General features: G+C 44.1%; 2 protein-coding genes across 3 annotated transcripts; one reads left to right on the top strand and one right to left on the bottom strand.

Annotated features, from left to right (window-relative positions):
* Window positions 1-840: 840 nt before the first annotated feature.
* On the top strand, window positions 841-11,653 carry INTS14 (integrator complex subunit 14). 2 transcript variants are annotated; one of them, XM_048955950.1, is made up of 12 exons: window positions 841-967; window positions 1,355-1,621; window positions 3,016-3,123; window positions 4,961-5,116; window positions 6,240-6,358; window positions 6,462-6,604; window positions 7,005-7,097; window positions 8,721-8,865; window positions 9,093-9,226; window positions 9,324-9,442; window positions 9,794-9,859; window positions 10,847-11,653. In XM_048955950.1, the coding sequence occupies exons 2-12, from the start codon at window positions 1,400-1,402 to the stop codon at window positions 11,096-11,098; spliced, it is 1,557 nt and encodes a 518-aa protein (XP_048811907.1). In that variant the 5' UTR covers window positions 841-967; window positions 1,355-1,399; the 3' UTR covers window positions 11,099-11,653. The 2 variants fall into 2 exon arrangements, with proteins under 2 accessions (XP_048811907.1, XP_048811908.1); XM_048955951.1 differs by lacking the exon at window positions 841-967 and adding an exon at window positions 976-1,221.
* Window positions 11,654-11,818: 165 nt separating this feature from the next.
* HACD3 (3-hydroxyacyl-CoA dehydratase 3) lies at window positions 11,819-21,449 on the bottom strand. The gene is made up of 11 exons (XM_048955967.1): window positions 21,289-21,449; window positions 21,109-21,151; window positions 20,359-20,432; window positions 18,900-19,064; window positions 18,032-18,083; window positions 17,553-17,663; window positions 17,023-17,150; window positions 16,420-16,532; window positions 15,757-15,863; window positions 14,668-14,799; window positions 11,819-13,809 (listed from the first exon to the last, which is right to left on the bottom strand). Exons 1-11 carry the CDS (start codon window positions 21,373-21,375, stop codon window positions 13,733-13,735), a joined length of 1,089 nt encoding a protein of 362 aa, XP_048811924.1. The 5' UTR covers window positions 21,376-21,449; the 3' UTR covers window positions 11,819-13,732.
* Between the last annotated feature and the right edge of the window lie 219 nt (window positions 21,450-21,668).

Raw genomic sequence — 21,668 nt, forward strand, 5'->3', positions numbered from 1 at the left:
AAGCAGGGCTTTCTAATCTTCCCTGAAGTTCACTGTGAAGTCACCAGGAGGTGCTGGCTGTTCCTTGGGCACTTGTGGGAGACCTACACAAACAGTTCTCATCCTCAATACTGGGAATGCTCCATTTCTGCGCTTAGTTCTGGTTTTAATTCCTTCTGACCGCGTTTGAATTCTGAAAGCACATTTCTGTTCAGTCTGCTTTAGTCCCACATAAGTATCCACTTGCAGTTTCTCTCCATAAGGGCCCGACATGAGTGTCTGCAGTCCCTTTTGGACCTGAGCTGTTAGCAGTACGGAACTCAGACAAGTGTTTCAAACAGCATTGCGATGAGTTGGGCCCAGTGTGATCCAATCGACCTTCTGACGTCTGGCGAGGGAACAGCTCTTCCTCATGGTGCCTCCACCTCTGCAATCCCTCGGCATGAGGGGCCGTGTCTCCTTGCCCTCCTTGTCTCACCAACATCTCTGTAGAGCATGCTTTTCCCTTCCTCACCTTCCCTTTCTCTGTTGGGCTTTGCGTGTGCTTGCAGATCTCCTCCAGGCAGCAGCATACGATTCTTTTGGGCTGTGTGTTTGGGTGCTGACCCTGCAGTTCTTCTTCAGAGCGAGCTGTGCTGAGGCCTTACTTGGGACACCAAACACCTCGCTTTGTTTGCCACGAGAGGAGTGGGTCTGGTAACGTTTCAAACACGGGGCTGCGGGATTTGTAGGAATTAACGGTGAGGTGTTTGTGGGATTGCTTTGCTGCTGGGTTCGACAAATGCGGGGGGACTGGAACCCACTGACCACCGCCGGGTCCCGAAGGGGCTGCGGGCTGCGCCTGGCCTTCTTCTCCACCGCTTGAGGCGTGCGAGGAGCCGACTGGGAGCCGTGAGGAGCGGCCGTGCAGCCCGGCCCCTTCCCGCCGCGCTCCGCCGTTCCGGGGGACACTTATCGCGGCGGACCCATGGCGGCCCGGCGCGCTGCGGTGAGCGCCGCCGTGCCTCACGGTGCTGCGGGGACGGCGGCCGCGCTGCCCTCTCAGCCCCGCCAGATAGCCCGGGTTGGGAGCGGGTGGGCTGTGTGGAGAGAGCCTGCCGGGGGCTGGGGTTGTCCCCGGCCGCGGGCTGCCCCTGCTGCCCCCCAGGCTTAGCACACCGCTTGCAGGGCCTCACAGCCACCCGGACCGTGTGCTTCCCGTTCATCTGCTGGTTTAGTTTGTGCGAAACCCGCGTTTTGGGGGTAAAACTGCTGTAGCTTTCCTTTCTTCAGAGGAGAGGGTGGGTATGGGGCCATCCTGACAAGGCCAGGGCAACGTGTGCCATTGCGGCTGCGTTCCAGTAACCGTCTGTGGTCTTTTTCTCCCTTCTCTCAGTGAATCTCTGTTTTGTACTGCGGTGGCTGAGCAGAACGGCTCATCATGCCGACGGTGGTGGTGATGGACGTGTCGCTCTCTATGACTCGGCCGGTGTCGGTGGAGGGCTCTGAGGAGTACCAGCGAAAGCACCTGGCAGTGCACGGCCTGACCATGCTATTTGAGCACATGGCCACCAACTACAAGCTGGAGTTCACAGCCCTGGTGGTGTTCTCGTCGCTTTGGGAGCTGATGGTGCCCTTCACCAGAGATTACAACACGCTGCAGGTAGGGTTTGTGGAACCTGAGAGCAGTCAGTTGTCGGTGTTGTTTCAGAATTACAGTGGAACGATGTGATTTCTTACTGTCCTGTCCACGGTGTCTTAATGGAGTGTTTTATCCTTGTTTGCTTTCACCATCCTGCTATCCTTAAAATGAAGATAAAATGCTCATTATTTTACAAGTTACGCCTTTGCAGGTTTGATGTTTCAAGTGTAGTTAATTAAGTTAAAAGTGGGGATGGAGAAAACCCGGAGGAGAGGGCTGCCGTAGGAAGCTTGTGTATACAGCAGTGGTTCTGTGACATTCGTGCTTTCCTCTGTACTTGTTGATTTACTCTTGATATAGGAGGCAGCAGACAGGAACATCTGAAATGTTTTTGAGTCAGGTGATTTGGTAGAGTGAAGATGCTTTGAACTATATGTGAAATGAGTAAGTAACGGTAAGGTGAAATGAGTGAGAAAGAGGAGAAAGTGATTTTAGGCCAGGAAGATGTGAGAGGCAGTAGGGGCACTGTGGAAGGAGCCTGAGAGGGACGTTTTGTATGAATGCTGTGGGGCACCAGATGTCTCTGAGTCAGCTCAAAATGATACATACCTGGTTACTGTGTATACTATCAACAAGAAATGGTAGATCGCTGCCACAAGGCAGCATGTTTACAGCTGCACTCTTCTTACGCTGTTGTGTTCAATGTGAAGTTTTCATTTTAAGAAGAAAAGCCTATTTGTGGTTATAGAAACAGAACGGTGATAGGAGTTGTGATTTCTGTTTCTCTCCACTAGAGTGTTAGACAAGCTCTATGGCCTGCTTTCTTGATCTCTTAGAAGTTAGAGTTGTTGCGACTCCTGGGAGGATTTATAGAGCTAGATTCCTTAGGGCTGTATGGTGAGGCCAGTACGCTTTGTACTCTGAAGTGTCGTGTCTTCATGGTCTCATTAATGAGGCCTTGTGCAGAAAAGAAATAAAGCTCCTTTTGTGAGATAAAGTGGTGGTTTGCATTGTGTTTGGAGTTTTTTCATTACAATGTTTTTCCAGAATGCAAGCAGTTATTGTTCCTTAAGTGTTGGAATAGAATTGGAAATAAATACTTTGTTAGACATCGCTTCAGTTTCCAACTGACCTGTTTCTTTGAGGCTTTTTATTTTCTCCCTAAGACCTGTGTTCACAATTATTAGTTCCTTCAAAGTCAGCCATCATAGTTCTCTCAAGATATTGTTCACTGTTTCATTTTTAACTGTGCAGGTCATGTGTAAGAACACAGCACTTTGTATTGTATTGCAGTGAAGCTGTGTTACAAACCAAGGCAAAAATACTGACTTAGCAGAGAGCTGGGAATAACTTTTTAGGTTTCCCATTAGAGATATTTTACTCAGCAATGACCAATCATTTGTTTGTCTTTACAGGAAGCCCTAAGTAATATGGATGATTATGACAAAACCTGTTTAGAGTCGGCACTACTTGGGGTTTGCAATATTGTCCAGCAGGAATGGGGTGCAGCAATTCCTTGCCAGGTATGACTGATTTTTCACTGTTTTTATTATCTCACGTATTCTTTGTGTTCCCTGGAAGTTAAAGAAAGAAAATGCAATTTGAAAATTTGGAATACTCACAGCACTCAGCTACTGGTACCACAGGAAGACTAAGCATTGTTATTCTGGATATATCTGGGGTATTAACAGAAAGTAGTATTTATTATAACATTAAGCAGCAAAAATCCAGATAGTTCTATGTCGAAATGTGTTGTAGCAGAGAGAGAGAGAAGTGTCTGGGGACACTGTGTGTCAGTGGTGTTCTCTGTGTTATAAGATGTGGCCCCAGAGCCTTCTTTAGGAAGCTTGGCTTTTGATGGATGCAGTCTTCTGTCCCAGGAGCCCTGGTCAGTTTGGAAGGAGTACAGTCACACATACAGCAACCTTTGTCTTTCTGTACCCGATGATTGCTAGGATTTGTAACAGTTCCAGATCTCAGGCAACATTATGGAGTACTGCTGACTGTGTTTTGATCTGTTCTCTCTCCCCGATGAGTCATTTTGGTGTGCATCTGCTTGCACTGTCCATCCAATCTTAGCAGCTCCCAGCATTCTGAATTTGCTGCCTCCGCTTTTAGCCCTCAATTTTCTGAATTTGCCATCTCTCATGGCAAAATCTAGTGTTAGCCCCTAGTTTTCCGAGATGGTAAGAGCCTGTTGCTCTTTGGGTCAGGATTTAATTCAATTTAATTTTACAGCTCAATAGGCTGAGAACATCTCTCAAGCAATAGTCCTTTAGGAGAAAGAGATGGAGGTTTATTGTCTAGGCAATACTTTGTAATATAGCCAGGATAAAAGGCACCCTGGAGAAGCAGACATTCAACACAAAGAACTGGAACGATGTAACAGCCAAGCCTGGATTAGTTCCCAGCAATTTCACCTCCTGTTTGTGTCGTGTTTCACTGTACTGGAACTTCATGTTATTGGGTGATGAAAGGCAGGGGGGAATGTACTGTGCAGAATTCTGTAACAGTAAAAAGCATTTCTGCTGAGCAGCAGATCAGATGGTTAGTAAAAATCTGGCTGTAACAAATACACGCTCGTTTCAGTTGGATTTGATTTTCCTTATCTCTCAGCCAAAAAAATAATGCCTGCTGTTGCTGTGCTGTTTTGAAAGAGGAGCTGTTTTCTCCTCTGGAAATGACTGGGTCTCAGCTGAGTGTATATGTTTTTGTTACTTGGGGTGACCTGCTAGGGCAGATTTCTGCAGGCAGTAATTGTAGACTTGCCACGGAAAGGAAGAAGGTGCATTTTTGCCTTCTGCTACAGAACGCGAGCATCCTGCAGCTGTATTTCTTAGCAAAGAATTAAAGTAATACATACTATGTTTTGAATGGTTTCTGGGGCCTGTGGTGGAACTTGGGGTGCCCTCCAGCTCCTGCAAACAATTGGTCATGGTTGGCTTTACCTTCTGTCTGAAGGTAAACCTGAAGCTCCTGAGTCCACCAGCAGCAGACTGTTTTTTGACTGGTTACTGTGCTTTTAGCTTACACTTACAAGTGGCTATACTTGTGCAGACCACAGTGTGTTTCTAGCTATAGAATTGGAATTTTAGTACAACTTTAGCCTTAGTACAGTGAAATGTATGTTTATAATGTGTGCGATTTAATTGCAGTGGTTACATCTATTATTTCTCATTTATGTACCTGGAAAGTTTACTCTCAATTCTTCAACAGAGGAATCGCAGGGTAAGAAGGGGTTTGCAGTATAGAAGTGTGTATTGCTGGGAAGGCTGCTGCAATGTGTCGGTGTTTAGTTGCCCTCTACAGATAGAAACACGTCCCTGCCTGGAAGTGCTAATCTGGTCTCTCTCTTTCAAGGTTGTCCTTGTCACTGATGGCTGCCTGGGGATCGGCAGAGGCTCCCTGAGGCACTCACTAGCTACTCACAACCAGCGGAGCGAAAGCAATCGATTTCCGTTGCCTTTCCCTTTCCCTTCCAAGCTGTATGTCATGTGCATGGCAAACCTTGAAGAGGTGATGTCTTCAGCATGTATCTTCTTGACTGTGCTAGTTAATTACTATTATCTGACCTAATAATTAGATTGGCACAAAGCACGCTTTGATATTCTTGTGCTTAAAGCTTAGTTGATGTTTAGTATTTAACGTAGCTACTTGGTGAAACTGAATGGTAGTATCTTTTTTGAAGGCTAGTATTGCACTGATAAAGTTGCCTGTCTTTATTAATCCTATCAGCGTCTTCCTGGAGAATATTATGTAGTTTCTATTCCTAAATAAATGACTTATGTTGCAGAGATGATCAACACTTAAAGCAGCAGAATTGTTTGGAAATTGGAATAAGCAGAACTCTGAGTCTCCAAGAGAGAGTGCTCAAGCCAACTTCTGTTCATTTTGAGTGAATCTTTTGAACACCTCTGTACTAGCTTTAAAAATCTGCTATAGTTAGGATTCTGTTAAATACAAACATTTAAAAGTAAGCTCATATAGATTAAAGTTTCTTAACTTATGTTTTATTAATAGCTTGCTTTTATCTTGACAGCTATGCTGTCATGGATAGAAGGATTTTCTACTTAGGGATTCAATAGATATTTCATCTTCAGGGTCTCTTGTCAAGATTGTGATCCTCTCTATTAAGCAATGGGTTGAAGTATTGTTTACACATCAGTTATTGGTACAACATTTGAAGTAAATCTATTACTGATAACTTGAGGTGCTTTCACAAGCATTCTCTAGAAACTCAAGGAGAAAGATATATCCTTCCTCTCATAAACTGTATTGTCCTGAAGGAGCTGGAGACTTAGAATTACCAATAAAATGATGTGGTATTTAAGGCATTCCTGTGCTCTTGAGGACTGAGAGCTTCTGTGATTCTTGGTTGCTTGAACCTTGCTTTGGAAGCAGAATGTAATGAGATAAAGCAATGTATTTTGTGTTTCTGGTCCAAATACTGTATCTGCATGCAAATGCAACGTAAGGAGGGCATTTCCTAGGAGGCAGAGGATATTGGTTTATGCAGAAAGGAGTAAGGTAACAACATTTTGCTGTGTTTATATTCTCTGAAAACATGCTGGTTAAGAAAAGTCAGAGTAAAATGAATGGAAATAAAGCTTAACCAAAACATTTTGGTTTGTTTGTACAGCTTCAGAGCACGGATTCCTTAGACTGCTTGGAACGGCTCATAGACCTAAACAATGGGGAAGGGCAAATTTTTACCATTGATGGCCCCCTTTGCCTGAAGAATGTACAGTCCATGTTTGGGTTAGTAGACAGTGTGCCTTTGTGAGATTTCCAGTAAAGAAAACAAACATAACATAAAAAGAATGGGTGATACCTGATGATCTCATTTTTTCCCTTGTTCTAGAAAGCTGATAGACCTGGCTTATACACCATTCCATGCTGTTCTCAAGTGTGGCCACTTAACATCTGATGTGCAAGTATTTCCCAGGCCAGAACCTTTCATTATAGATGAGGAAATAGACCCCATTCCTAAAGCAATTAATACAGGTAACAAGTTTTTGTTTGCTTTTTAGTTAAATATATTCGAGTTCAACCTTTTCACTGTTGTATCTTATCCTGTGTAGTTTCATCTGCTTTCTTTCTGCAGAGATCTATCACTGATGATATAGTTTCTTGGTATGTGTGGCACCAGACGATTCTGTGTTTGTCTGGCAATGTGGTTCATGGATAACTGTGTGTTTGTGTTGGAAATTATGTATGTCATGATATTATATGTGGATACTTGTGCTTTACTATCCCAGTGAAGGTCAGGGTTCCGCTGTGCTCCCTTGGTCACTGCTTCAGAAAGTTAGTGGTGTAAAAAGCAGTGGTGTTGAATAGGCTCTGACTTAATTCAGACTTAATTCTGACTTAATTCAGCTGTCTTAAACCTGTTGTCTCTCCACAGATCTAGAAATTGTTGGGTTTGTAGATATAGCTGACATTTCTAGCCCTCCTGTCTTATCCAGACACTTGGTGCTGCCTATTGCACTTAACAGAGGTAAGCAAATTCTTGTACTGATAACTGCTTTAAGCTTCCCCTCTAATGGCTGTGGTGGTTTTGTTGAGAAGGAAATGTTATGCTTTATGCCAGATGTCTCTAAGGACACTTTACATGTTTGCATTAAGATCAAAACCTTGGACAGAAGATCTGTCCTTTTCTGAACAGTGTGTTCTTTGGAAAAACCATCTGTACACAAAGCAGTGAATTAGTAGAGAGAACAGTGTCATTGTACCATTGTTATGAGTAGAGAATATTAAACTTACAGCTACAGACACTTATGGGTCATGAAGTATGTGGTGCGAGCTGAATAATTAATACTGGCTTCTAAATCGTTCTTGGAATGATTTCTTGCTGTGAAAAATCTGATCTGAGTAACGTCTAGATTGCTGAGTTGTTCTTCAGCATTAATTGCTGCTCGTTGAGTCTAAGTGTATATGAATCTCTACAAACAACTTGTGCAGGCTTCAAGAACAGCTGAAGCCTGGGCTATGGAGCTGGATGTCTGCCTGAAAGATCTCTCTTACTTTGCTCATTTATGCTTCTCCCTCTCCAGAACTTGCATCACTAGACAAAGCCATGGATTTGTGGCTTGCAGCGACTTATCTGCTAGGAAGGGCTTCCCAACTCCTTTTGTCAAGGTCTTGGAATGGAACTAAAAGAAACTGAGATTTCTTTTGATAAAGAACAGTGAAAGCCCCAGATGTGCTTCCGTCTCTGCATTAGCACTCTTATCCTGCTAGGCCTTTCATTTTAAAAGATATTAACAGTTACATCATAGCTGTTTTCCAATTGCTGAAACACAGAAAGTTTCTCGTGATGACCACAAATTGCATAGGGAGAGGTGGGCTTGAGATTCAGGATGCTTTGGTTCGGAAGCAGCCGTGTTATTAACTGCCACTCTTGGTGCCTTTGCACTTCTAGTTTCTTCAGAGGTTTATTTGAAGAGTTATTTGTTAAATGTGTGAGGTTTTGTGATCAGAATGCAGTAGAATAATCATAGAACATTATATTGTCACTTTGTCCCAACAGTTAACAGCCATTTGTTCTAGAAGATTGTTTATTGAAGGTTATGTTGTTGAATAGAGCTGGTTTTATTCAGTCTCATTCAGCTGAAGCAGAAGGGTTTGCCAGTCACTGCCACTTTCGGTTGCTCTTTTTTGCTCCCTTGTCTGCGATTACCTGCCCTCTCATGAAATGGATTGGGTAACTTAAATAAACAAGCAAATAAAAACATGAATCTTGATTAATGCAGCTTATTTTGACTGGCACAGGCTGTGGAGTGACTGTATAAAGAGCTCTGTGAGGAGATCAGAGGGCAGCTGCAGCCAGGTGGCTGGAAGGTTAGGAGGCGCTAGGAGTGTCTTCAGTCTTTGCTGCTGTGATAAGCACTGGTGGCTGTGTTCAAAAAATCTGATATTGCAGTACCATCAGTTCTCAGAATAGCTTGAGCATGGGAACAGCAGCCTTTCCTAAGAAGGGAAGGCACTTAAAAAGTATATTTGCAGAATGAAGCTTGGGTTAAAGGTTCTTCATGGCAGAGGATACGGAATGGTAGTGTTGTGGGAATAGAAGTACTGTGTTTGAATTAATGTTGTCCCTCTGTTTGCTTTTCTTCACCAGAAGGTGATGAGGTGGGACCCGGGATCACAGATGACACCGAAGATGAGAATTCAGCTAATCAAATTGCTGGGAAAATTCCCAACTTCTGTGTTTTGTTACATGGGAGCCTGAAAGTGGAAGGCATGGTGGCTGTCGTCCAGTTGGGGTATGGAGCTGGATGTCTGCCTGAAAGATCTCTCTTACTTTGCTCATTTATGCTTCACCCTCTACAGAACTTTGCATCACTAGACAAAGCCATGGATTTTTAACTGTAGACATGTTTCTGCCAGTATTAATTACAAATAGTGACTCTCCACACAGTGGAAGAAAGGCAAATTCTGTGTTAAGACAGTTGGAAAGTGTTCAGACTTTGGGATTTGCTCTTTTCAATAGGCCAGAATGGTATGGGATGCTCTATTCACAAGCTGATAGCAAGAAGAAATCAAACCTCATGATGTCACTCTTTGAACCTGGTCCTGAGCCCCTTCCATGGCTAGGGAAGATGGCACAGCTTGGGCCTATTTCAGGTACGGGTCACATTCATTGGAGTAACTTTGGAATTTGGCATTTTCTTGCATGAGTGACCTTGCCAGATCTTATTCATGAAGTCTTTTTATTCCCTAGATGCAAAGGAAAATCCTTATGGAGATGATGACAATAAGAGTCCTTTCCCCTTGCAGCCCAAGAACAAGCGCAGCTATGCACAGAACGTTACTGTGTGGATTAAACCAAGTGGCCTCCAGGTACAGATTTTGGACCTGATGCTTTACTCTAATCAGCACTAGCTTTCTCAGCAGCAAAATGGAGTCTGTGTGTGTCTCATCCACTTGATGTAATTGCTTTATTGCTTTCCTTTCATTTTTATAACAACTGCCTCAGTAAAATGCGATGATTAAATTGCAATCAGAAAGCATAGTTTGTTTAATGAAAGCTGCATCTGGCTTTCTTTATTGGATTTAGTATAATTACTGCTTGTTTCAGTCTTGGTGAGCTGAAGTCTCGTCTGTGGTCAGGATTATTTATCAGTAAGTAGTGTGGACATTTTTCTGCAGCTTACCCAACAGTTGACGAGATCTTTTCTTTCCTTTCTGCAGACTGATGTACAGAAGATCTTGAGAAATGCACGGAAACTCCCTGAAAAAACTCAGACTTTCTATAAAGTGAGTCTTGTTACAAGCCAGCCTGAATTTTTGATCCGTAGTGATAGTGGTGCATCTGACCTGTCCTGACCATCGTTCTGTGCAGGGCTTGAAGAGCTCTGCAGAAGCACACATTGTTCTGTGAAGAGACACCTTGGGTCCTTTTTATGGACTAGTTAAAGAGAGACAGGGAAGTCTGGTTTCCTACCGTTACATTTTTTGCCAGGCTGACAGACGTGTCACGTTTACAGGTGACCCTGTGATCCCTGCTACTTTGATGGTGAACTTCAGTGCAGATTTTATGCTTTTGTCCAGAGTCACCCTGTTACTTTGATAGTGAACTTACGTGCAGATCTTACTCTTTTGTCCAGGCAGAAACAGACAGAGGGATTAAAGAGGAACAAGAACATGAGTGTCTATCTGAACCTGAAAGTATATCCTATGTTTTTTCTACAAGAGAAGCAAAGAAACAAAATTCCAGGCACTTTCGGCCATATCATAAAAACCCATAATCTAGGCTGTAGCCAGAGGTAACTGTTGTTCCTCTTGTAAGCAAAGTACTGAAGCAGTTGATTATTGTAGTCTCCAGAGACCTGAAGAACAAATACACTTCTTAAATGCACACAAGCACCTATCATAGTTTACAATGAGGAAAAATAGATCTTACGTTTTTCTGGGCACCGTGGTGGCGATCAGTGACGTCCAAGTTGGAAGCCACTCCCAGCAGGGACACAAAACAAGCACACACAATAGCTGAATGCACAGAAAGGAGAAGTGAGGGATTTCTAAGAAGGGATGAAGGGAAAACTAGCTCTTTGCCTGTGCTGCTGTAATCCTCAGTCCTGAAGCGTTTTCTTGTCATGAGCAGCTAGGCATCTTGCAGCAGCTCCACTTAACCCAGGTCATTTTCCTTTAACTGAGTAAGCTTGCATTCAACAATAAGAAATGTAAATACGTATCTTTTTAAAGCCACCACGAGACTTTGTATAAAAGGAGTTTTCTTTGCAGGAACTTAACCGTCTGAGAAAGGCAGCTCTGGCCTTTGGCTTTTTGGACCTCTTGAAAGGTGTGGCAGACATGCTGGAGCGGGAGTGCACCCTGCTTCCTGACACGGCTCACCCCGACGCGGCGTTTCAGCTCACACACGCCGCTCAGCAGCTGAAAGTGGCAAGTACTGGGGCATCAGAGTACACTGCCTATGACCATAACATTGCTCCTCTGCAGACAGACTTTCCCGCTACTGGCACTGAAAGAATGTAAAGTCTCCAATTTGGGAACTTCTCTACACTGAGACTCGTGTCACTCAAATTTTCTTGTCTTGTTTACTTTCTACAGCTTCTTTAATTACTGGAACTTCCTATTATAACAGGGAACTTCACTTGCATAAGTGCTCTCCAAATACATGTAGCTTGTCTGTGGTAGCTTCAGTCAGGCCTAGAAACTCTAGAAAGTGTCCCATAGCGATTGGTGTGTTGGAGGTTGCATGTGAGGAGACAGAGAACATAGCATCACAGGCCTCAGGCTCTCTGTGGCTTTTAGCCTTTCCCAAATGTGGTTGATATATAAATGAAATCAGTAGAAAAAGCATCCTAAAAGGCAGCTACTGTTGTTTTACAGATGGATTTGAGTAGTCCAGAGAAAGTGTGTGAGAATCACTGCACAAGATCAGACATGCAGCTAATTTCAAGGTGTTATCACTGTATGGCAATAACGTACATCACTGGCAGTGCAGTGCTTATGCTTTTGAAAGTAACTTAATCTTTTGAGACAAATTTTTTATTGGTGTAATTTTAATAAAAAGGAATTCTTCAGGAAGTTTGTTTTGTTCCATTCTCGTAGCAGCTTTGCAGTGTGCAACCTTAGGCATGCACAAGCCTAAAACATCGACTTGGTGAAGGTCAGACTCCATCTGCTTATCATGAGAGTTAAGTAATAAATTATACAGCTTACTGCATTCAGGGAAAAAGCAAACAACTGAACTGATGCAAAATCTGGCTGTAAATCTTTATTAATAGAAACACATTCTTTCTGAAGGACAAAAACTCAGTCATTTAAGATCCATTACAGTTTGTACGAGGTACCACAATTTCACTGAGAAACATCATGTATGAGTACATACAGATTTTATAACAGAAGTTTAAATGCCCAGTAAAGAAATCAAAAGTGTGAAAGGGATCCTTGCTGTTCCAAGCCAGCTAACTCAGTCCTTCGATGTACATCAAACATATGTACAGTGTGTACTGTAGTGAAATAGTGTGTAAATTATGCTCAGCTCTTGAGAAAGTTACCTGCACTCTCCTCTGCAAGTGAGCCTCACGTATCTCTAAAGAGAAGTTGCATCATGCCTCTTGTTGACAAAACAATTGTGAAATGCAGTGTGGAGCTTGTATCAGTATTTTGGTACAGTCTCTTTATAGCACTATTTTCCTTTCCAGCAATAATCACTGGGTCCATGTCATAAATAGTAAGCTGTTTGTTAACTTTAAGTATAGAAAATAACTTCCAGGAGGATTCATATCATTTCACAGTAGAAAAAGATAACACAAGTAGTAAGATGACACTTCAGCTAATCTCAGTTTTGGTGCCTTATCTGGATTGCTGGTATTGCTCGCAGTACCCTGGGGCCAGCAGCAGCTGTGAAGCAGCTTGTTTATAACCATAGTTTTTCCTAAACTAGATTAAAGGGACCAGAGGAGTTGAGAATCAACTACAAGAGGCTAGGTGTGAGGAAGGGCACATGGAAATGAAGTCAACTGAAACAGAAGTTTTCAGGTAAGAGAGTACGTGACCTGGGATGTGAAGGGAACAGCTCCTGTTTAAAGCAAATACAGAGGAAAGGGTCCCTTCAAACCCTAGGTGGGATCTCCCTTACTGAGATGTATGGCATGAAAATAATAGATTATTTGTCAACCCATCACTCCATCCCATCAGGGAACAGCCAAGAAAGCATATACACAAATTTAAATGTGCAGCTGATAAAATGAAGTAGAAAGACATTCTTGATTGCTTTTCCAAGGCAATAAGGGAGCCACAGCCCTGGGAGGAACTATCAGAGGAGTTCAGTCTCCCAGGGCAGCTCCAGATCCTTACTTTGGGTGAATGGGATGGAGTTCTTCTGGGGTTCACATGCTAGGAGAAAGCTGGTACCTGTATTTTCTTGTCTCCTTATATTTCAGTGCTGACATTATCAATCAGAAAAGCATTTCTGTCCATGGGACACAGCGGCAGCTTCCTTTCCCTACTGATGCTACAGGTACATGGGTGTTGGTACGGTCCACAAGATGCTTCTACTCTGTTAAGACTAACCTGGAAACAGACTAAACTGGTATGGCAGTACTTTGTTTGACGTCAGCTACGTACAGTTGCAGCATTAAAACATCAGTATGCTGCCTAAGAAAAGGGGGTGTGGGTGCTGAGGAAGTTTATCCCAACTGCTAATAACACCCAAACACTGACATCAGGCTGTGCTTCTCTTACTGTCAGGATGCACCCCAGGAACAGCACGGGCCAGCTACTGGTATGTCCCTACATCAGAAGTCCTCTCTGCATGCAATACCGAAAGAGCAAAATCCAATTAAAATACAAACACTATTTCTATTTAGTGCTGCTCCACCGTTTATAAGCATATTATATGCAGATAATAGGATTTCTCCCTAATACAGTAGTCGATATGATACAAGTTTAGATGCAGCTGTTCAGTGGTAAATGTCATGCATGCATTTGATTGGAAGGGAACAAAAGAGATATGGGAATGTTACCTGAATTCACTATGAAATCATGAATCTAGGATGATCATGTAATCTTACAAAATTCTTTACAGTGGATAAAACCATAAGAATGGGAGGCTTATCTTGTCATTGAGATCAGTTAGATAAGAAAGCACTGAATCCTCCTTTACTTCATCTTTCTCTTCTTTGGTCCAAGGTGCTGTTTCCTTTGCTTGTAGAGATATCGGAAGTTTACAAATAACCCTGAAAAAGAATGAAGTGTTTCCATAGGACATCTCTGCATCACTTTGAAGCTAGATGGCTGCACCAAATTCAACAAAAAAACCCACAACAGTTTAATAGTTTAATGAAAGCTAGTGCTAGTGTTTTCTTGTGGGGTTAGGTGGGTTTGTCACTGAATAATCTGTGCAGAACTGGGAAAGGATCAAACAGGTGTTCCAGTCAGTCTCAGCTGAAGGTGTTCTTTAAGCAAGGTCTGCAAGGGGGGGACCTAATGAAAGTTCAGTTTAACGTTATAGATGAGAGTCAACCTCCCTGACTTCAGTGATTTCTGGATTCGCAGACATACTGGCTGCATGTACTACAAAGTTATCTCACGTTTAGGAAACATAACAAATAAACCAGGTATGTGAAACAGCATTCTTTTTAAATATACTACTACTTAGACAGCCTTCTATAATTGTTTCCTGCAAAAACATGTCATGTTATAACACAGTTTAGTTAAATATTTTCTTAAATTTGGTATTATGTTTAGAGTTCCACTAAATCATTCTGAAGCTCAAATAATGTAAAAGGGTGAAATTAAGCATACTGAGATTACAAATACATTTAAAAGTTACACTTTTAACTCAAATGAACTGTAGATAATGCAGCTAACTTGTTAATAAGGACTTTTCCTTAGGGGCAAGCCGGTGCTAATTGTAGCTGTGTTCCTTTCTCTGACAAGTATGTGAGCAATGAGGATGGTACTCAGCCTTGAGCAAATTAGTGTTGTCAAGATCTCTAAGACACAGGAATTTATCTTTCTTAGGAAAAATATACTTAATCAGAGGAAACTGCCCTTTCATTTTCAACAGTGAGAAATAGAGTTAAATATCTTACCCAAAAACAAGGCTATAAGATACATCTGAAGCAAGAATGAAAACTGGATTGTGACATTCAGTGGATTTGGCAGTCCCAGACTAAATTTTCCTGTTTCACTGAAGATGGGAATGGATTGAATGAGACAGACAGCTGAAAGCAGAAAACCATGGTTATCAGACACAGGTAAAGTGTTCATTATTTTACTTGTTAACGTTTGAATCAAACCTATTTAAGGAATGTAGTATAATGGTAAGCAGCTACACCAGGCAGTAGAGCAGTTTAGTTACAGAGGTCTAAGCATGGTAAACTTGCCTGGCAAGACATTGTTCTTGTACACAACCATGTAGCCTGCGGGGGCTGTGCCAGCAGTGGTTAGCATGTTGAAATAGCCCCAGAAAGGAAAGAGGCATGGTTTCTCCTCTATTAGGAATTAAGCAATGCACAGCCTACTCCTGGCTCACAGAAGCAAGCTCTGACAGGTATGGTTACAACACATTTGTTGAATCTAGATGCCAAGCATTGACAGGCATTTTAAAAACTCAGATGTTAAGACAGAAGAGTTCACCATCAAGTCCTCTCCCTGGGCTTCAAAGCTGAAGGGGAGCACAGCCCCATTGGGAAAGCACTATGCTTATCTCAGAAGAGGTTAGGATGCTTTTATAGGAAGAACTGGTTCCTGCCTGTTCTGTGCCAGTGATTTACAAGATAACTGCAAGGTCTCTTGTGCTGGTGCAAGCCCCAGCACAACTGACCATGCAGATGTAGCAGACAAAAGCAAGAACAGCACTTTAGAGCAGCAAAGGGAAGTGAATGTTGTCTTCCTGTAATGCCTGCATGGTCTGCAGTGCACAGTTGGTCACTTTGTTCCACTAGCCTTTTGTTGCCTTTATTTTCCTCTCCAGTGCCCAAAACAATGACTTCTGTTCACATCAAATTCAAGAAGTGTTTGTTTCAGTAAGGAAGATAGAAATACTTATATCTGGTTCAGCTCATAGCACACATCTACTTATCTGCTGCTGTCCTATTAGTCTTTAGTCCAGCAGCCAAGCCAAAAATTGAGTTATTTGCCCAGAATTATCTTCATTTATTAACCTTTTTTGGGCATACCTTCTGCCAAGCCGCCTAGAGGGTACAGAGGGATCCAGCTGGTGTAACGGAGCCAAGTTAGAGGTTTCCATTCTATACCCATGCATGAAAGCATGTAATAGGGATACCTGAAGCCAATTAAGTGTGAGAAGAAACAGATATTGTTTAAAATAGAAGCTGCTGCCAGAATTAAGCTTGCATATATCTGCAGTATAGGAAAGTCAACATAACTCCCAAGTGACACAAAAATAATCAAAAACCATTCTTCTGGCTCTTGATGCACTCACCCTTACTTGGCAATTTACATAATTAATGCTCTTATTCTGATCATTCGGATGAATTGAACTGCCTGACTTGTTGAATAGACATTTCATAATATTTTCTTTGGAAAGAGAAACAGAGCACAGTGCACCCCACTTAATCACAGTCTAAGCATACTTCAACTAGAGGGCCAAATTTTCCAACAGAAAGCAACATGTGTTTTGAGGGCAGCACTACCTTTTAGACTCCCATATTGTCCCAGCTTTTGGCTGTGACACCCAGTGTCTAAAGGGAATTTTACTCTCTGGAGCCAATTTCTGTGCCAGTCTTCCAAAAGGTACAAAGATCAAAATCTTTGCTAAAGGTTCTTGGAAACAACCCCACTGTTTTGCACACACCCATTTAAAGACAAATCCCACAGACCTGAACAGTTCAATGATGCTCCAGAAGTAAAACAAGAAGAACACCACAGCTCTGCTCTGCATTTCCTCCAGGCTTCCAAGGACAACAAACAAAATAAAGTTTCTTCCAAATACCTGTTTAAGGAAAACAAATTGTGGACCACTCACACTCTTTAACAGAAGAGCAAGTCCTTGCTGTCAAAACCATGCAGATTATCTACTTTTCCAGTGCAAAACAGTTCTGTGCTCAGCTTTTAATTGTGCAGCTGAGCAGTCATCTCCGATTTTTAAGCACACCTTTCTCTTCTGGGTCCAATGCGAGGGACCTTGTCTTAAATCATTTAACCTCACTTTTATTCACAACAACCACAACCAGGATACAAAAGGGGAATCAAATCAAAATCATTTACTTTCTGCTCGGTGATTCTCTTCTGTTGTTCCAAATTATCATACTTAATTGACAGAAGAAGACAGCCTCCCACATCAGAGTATGGGAAGCCTGGTTATCTGCCACTTGAATAACAGATTCTCTAGTTCAGTGACAGCAAGATTATATTGCTTAGAAGAAGTAAAATACACATCTACTTCAAACATGGGGGGAGCAAGAAGAACCTTAAAATACTACCTGTATTACAGCAGGAATCAGTGGTGATCTGACTAGTCCTATCAGTGAATTCAGGATTTCCATTAATGCCAGGGTCTGACAAAAGTACATCATGTCAGCAATGGTGTGAAACGTGTCATAGAAAGAATCTGTAAGACACAGGACACTGCCCTAAGGACAAACAGCTCTTCAGAGGCAGGAAGCATAACTTTTGATACCTCAGCAGAATGAATTATTTTCACTTCAAAACCAAAAGAATTCTGCCCAGCTTATTTTCAAAAATACCAATATGGCAGTAAGCAAGAAGTTTTCTTCCATCTGATTTCTTTAGATGAAATCTTGGTGGAGTACAAGCATGGCTCATTAGGATACACACCTGTCACTTCAAGAAAACAGTATTTTCCTATCCTTGAAAATGTGATGGCTTTTGTTGTGCACTTTGGTGATAGATCTACTACTTTATTTCCTAGATATATCTTCCTTTAGACTTTGATATTTAAAAAGTATTAAAAACAACACCCTGAAATGATAAAGTAGTGCTGATTACTTGCCTTTTCCTAAGATGAACAGTCGTACTGTCATGTTCACAAAAATCCAAGAGAATCCCAAAAACTGTACAAGATTATACATTATTAAGTATCCTTTCTTCAGGTGTTTGAAAGCTGAAATCAATAATAAATGCATCAGATGAGCAGACTACAATGCAAACGCGCTCCTGCAAACCAAGCTTTCTGTGAAAATGCAGCTTACAAAAAGGGAAACTATTGATTGTGGCAAAAGAGTAGCTGTGTGCTTTGTGAGTTCTGCCTGCTTTTATTATCTGCTAGAACAGAATTCTTGTTAGTCAGATTTTTGAACTCCTTAGGAACCGCAGGCAATTTTTATTGAATTTCTAAATTGCTCATAATACAAGGATCCTCCTCCAGCATACACCAAGCCACTCAAAATTGCTCCATGAGATCACAGATGTGAGCTACAGAAGCTTTCTGATTCTCCCCGTCTCCCACACCAGAAAGGTACAGTTACTTACGGTCTTTTGGGACTCTGGATTCTATTTTCATTTTGTTAATCTTTTCTTCCTCCTTAAGATGAAGGATAAGGTTTTAGCGAGCATTACTGTAATTAGCAACTGATTTGTTAACTGCCCTACTGCAAAGCTAGTAGGTTTAAAACTCAGTTAAGCAGCCAATTGCTAGAAGGCTTAAATGTTCACCTGCATAAAACAGAGCACGTTTCTCATCCACAATTAACGGTAATGTAAAAGGCAGAGGGTGTTAACCGGCTATACAGGCTTCACTGTAGCATGTGGTGCTCTAACAGTTAGGTGCTTTTGCTGAAAAAGCCAGCTGATTTTTGTGTTCACATTTATTACTGTTTCTTAGAACTGTTCCCACAGCCAAGAGAACTGAAGGGAACTGAGTACATCCAGTCCAGGCTCCTCCTGCCCTTCACAGCTGCTTCTGTTGTTGCAGCAGCTCTTTCGCCTCTGCACTAACCTCAGTGGCAGAGAATAGGGCAGCATTTGTTTTACACCAGTTAAGCAGAAACATAGTCTGTTCCGTTCAAGTGCTTTCCAAGATGGGCTTTCACCTCCCTGCTGTATTAAGCTGCTTGAATTTACCATATGGTGGGAATGCAAAGTCAGAGCCAGCCCTGCAGCTCAGGAAACAGTACTGTGGCAGTACATGTGGAAACAAGTTCCTGCTTCCTAGACAAGCAGTGTCAGGACTGGTGTCTCTGACATTAATCTGACCCTCATATGGATCACACAGGACTGCTACGGTGTAAGGCAAGAAGTGCAAGCCTTCAGCTGCAGGCATCAGCCAGCACAGAGCTAATACACAGCAATCCTTGCTTTGTGACTGGCAGCACAAACCCTCCGAGCCCACAGCACCAACCTTCTCCTTCAGTTCCATTTCAGCATCCGATTCGTCTAACCAGCGATCGAAGTCCGGAGCGAGGAAGAGCGGGCGTTTCTCTTGCTTGGTGAGCCTCTCCCACCAGTTACTCTCCTTTTTCTGCACAGTGATGTTGAGCTGCCTTTGAGTCACCCTGCACACGGGCTGGAGGCAGACAAGAGTACACATCAACAAGAGCCCTAAGCATCAAGCTCTGAGGCTGATACCTGAGCTCCCCACCAACAACGCAGAGGTGACATAGACTGCTGCAGGACAGGCATCTCCCTGCTGCCCAAGACATGCCATAGAAAACAAAGGCAAGGTGAAGATGGCAACTAATATGGTTATGGAACTTGTGACTTGATGACCAACTGGAAGGCCTGCCTGCACTGCATAGCACTATCCTACCAGTCAGTTCGCACAGCCCCTGGTGCTAGCAATCCTACACAAAACCTACAGACCGTGGCTTTAGGCATTCTTGTGTTTCGTACTGTGAGCCACTTCCTTTAGCCAGTGGTAAAAATAATGCTATCGTCAGTCACAGGTACGTCTCCAAAACAGGGAATCCCACACGAAACCTGCTCTGGTGAGAGGAAGAGCCATGACCTGCATTTGTAACTGATGTTCCCCCAGCACTCCTTCTGTCAAGGCTGGCTCTGTGCTCCTAGGACATCTGAAGGCTGCAGCTGTAATTTACAGCTGCTACTGGCACAGGCTCTGTCCCTCACTGATGGCCACCCTCCGGCCTCCTCCTTGCCAAAGCAGCAGAGCCAAACCATGGATCCCAGAGCGACTGCAGGAGTAAGCAGCACAAATCCTCTGCTGGGAGCAGAGCCTGGAGTTCTTCCACGCCCTGGAGGGTTTTGAGAAATGAAGCCAGATTTCACAGACACCTACAGGAGTTTGCTCTTCCAGCCAAGCTCTCTCCTATTGAACTACAACAGCAATTAAAACAGTGTTTTGCAATACGACCTGCAATGTGTCAGTACTGGCAACCCAAGGAATTTGTACAAGCCAGAAACACCAGTTCTCATGAATTTATTTTGCTGGGCTGTAAAAGCAGCCACACTGACACTTTGTACTGTGGTGTACCCCCTCCTCTCCAAGGCATAGCTGCATCAGACAAACTATTGCAGGCATCTCCCACTATCTTGCTGCTTTAAATCCCTGTACAAATTGTAACTACTGTGTAGCAGCTATGGTAAATTTAAGGCCCTGTTCCTATCAAGGCTCCCCAGTGAGATGAGCTGCGTTAAGGCAGGATGGTGGCTGAGCGCAGCAACCCAGGACTGCTATGGGTAGCATTTAGCAGTCAGTCACCAGGAAGACCTAACAGCACATCGTGGACTTCATGCACATCCATTCTCTTCTCATGTTTCTCAAACAAACAAGCAAACAACAACAAAAAAAACCCAAAAACTTTTTATCTGCAGAAGTTAGAAGAAAAAGAAATACCTACTTTAGGCTCAACCGGCTCTAGGAACTCGATCTGAAACTCGTAGATGTTGTCCCCTTTGGCACCATGACCCTGAGCTAAGAAACAAGAGCAGACGATCAGCAAAAAGTACTTAATGAGTCCCACGCACCTTTAAAGTACACCTGACACACAGGAACATTCAGCATTGGTTTTACAGTGCCTTCCCCTGCCCTGCTAGGAGGGACGATCACGGAATCAGAGAGCATCCCATGCTGGAAGGGATCCCAAAGATGAAACCCCCCGAGGCGTGGAGCTGCAGGAACCAACGGAGCCACAGCTCTGCTGGGTGTCCGCACTGCCTGTTCGTGCCCGATGGAACCCGGCCGGGAAGCCGCCGCTGGGAGCAGCGCTGCGGGCAGTGCCGTTTCTTTTCCGTCCGCACGCCGATCCCAGGCAGGCACGTGTGGCCGTGCCCAACCGGGTGCCTGCCGCCGGCTCGCCAAGGAGGTGGCATCCACCGGGATAGAGGGAAAACGACCACAGAAGTCACCAACCCGCACTGAAGGCGGCACCCCGACGTGCTGAGCAGCGAACCGAGCGTGCTGCCGGGCCGGGCCTTTTACCGAAGGAGCTGCTTTACCTTCCAAATGGGGCTGCAATAACGCACACAGACGGGGCTTTGTGGGCTCGGCAGACGGACAGAAGGACACGGAAACGTCCCCCACATGTAAATGCGGGGCGCAACGCTTTGCCTACGAGATAAGACACGGCCCGTAGCGGCCACAGCCCTACCTCGGAACCGCAGCACGTCGTCGGCGATGCTGATGTCCGGGTTCTGCAGGGACAGAGGGACGAGTTCTGTTAGAGACCGCATTACCGGCACTTCCGCGACAGCCCTCGGTGGGCCCTAACACGGCGCAGCGGAACCCCCTGACCGCCCCATCCCCGCCCCCCCGGTACCGACACCGGCACCTTCACGTCGCTCAGCTCCACGCGCAGGTACAGCTCGTGGTGCCGCTGCGCCCAGTGCACGTGCGGCCGGAGGCTGCAGCCCGCCATCGCGCAGCCCCACCGCGCCGCTCCGCTCCCGAGCCGGCGGGGGCTGCCGTTGCGCCTGCGTGGTGCGCGCGGAGGTGAGCGGGGAGAGGAGTGGGAGGGCGGGGTTCTGGGTGCGCCTGCGCGGTGCGCGCGTCACCTCGGAGAGGTGCTGAGCTGAGGGAGGTGCGATGGTGGGAGCTGAGGGTGCTCGGTCAGACCCGCGCGGCTGTGTGTTCGTCCTTCTCAGAGCTCTAAGGCGGCCCTGAGGCAATACGTGTTACCCCCTGCCTCGCTCTGTGCTCAGCTGTGCGCTT

Source organism: Lagopus muta, chromosome 10, assembly GCF_023343835.1.
Source record: "Lagopus muta isolate bLagMut1 chromosome 10, bLagMut1 primary, whole genome shotgun sequence".
Taxonomy (NCBI): Eukaryota; Metazoa; Chordata; class Aves; order Galliformes; family Phasianidae; genus Lagopus; species Lagopus muta.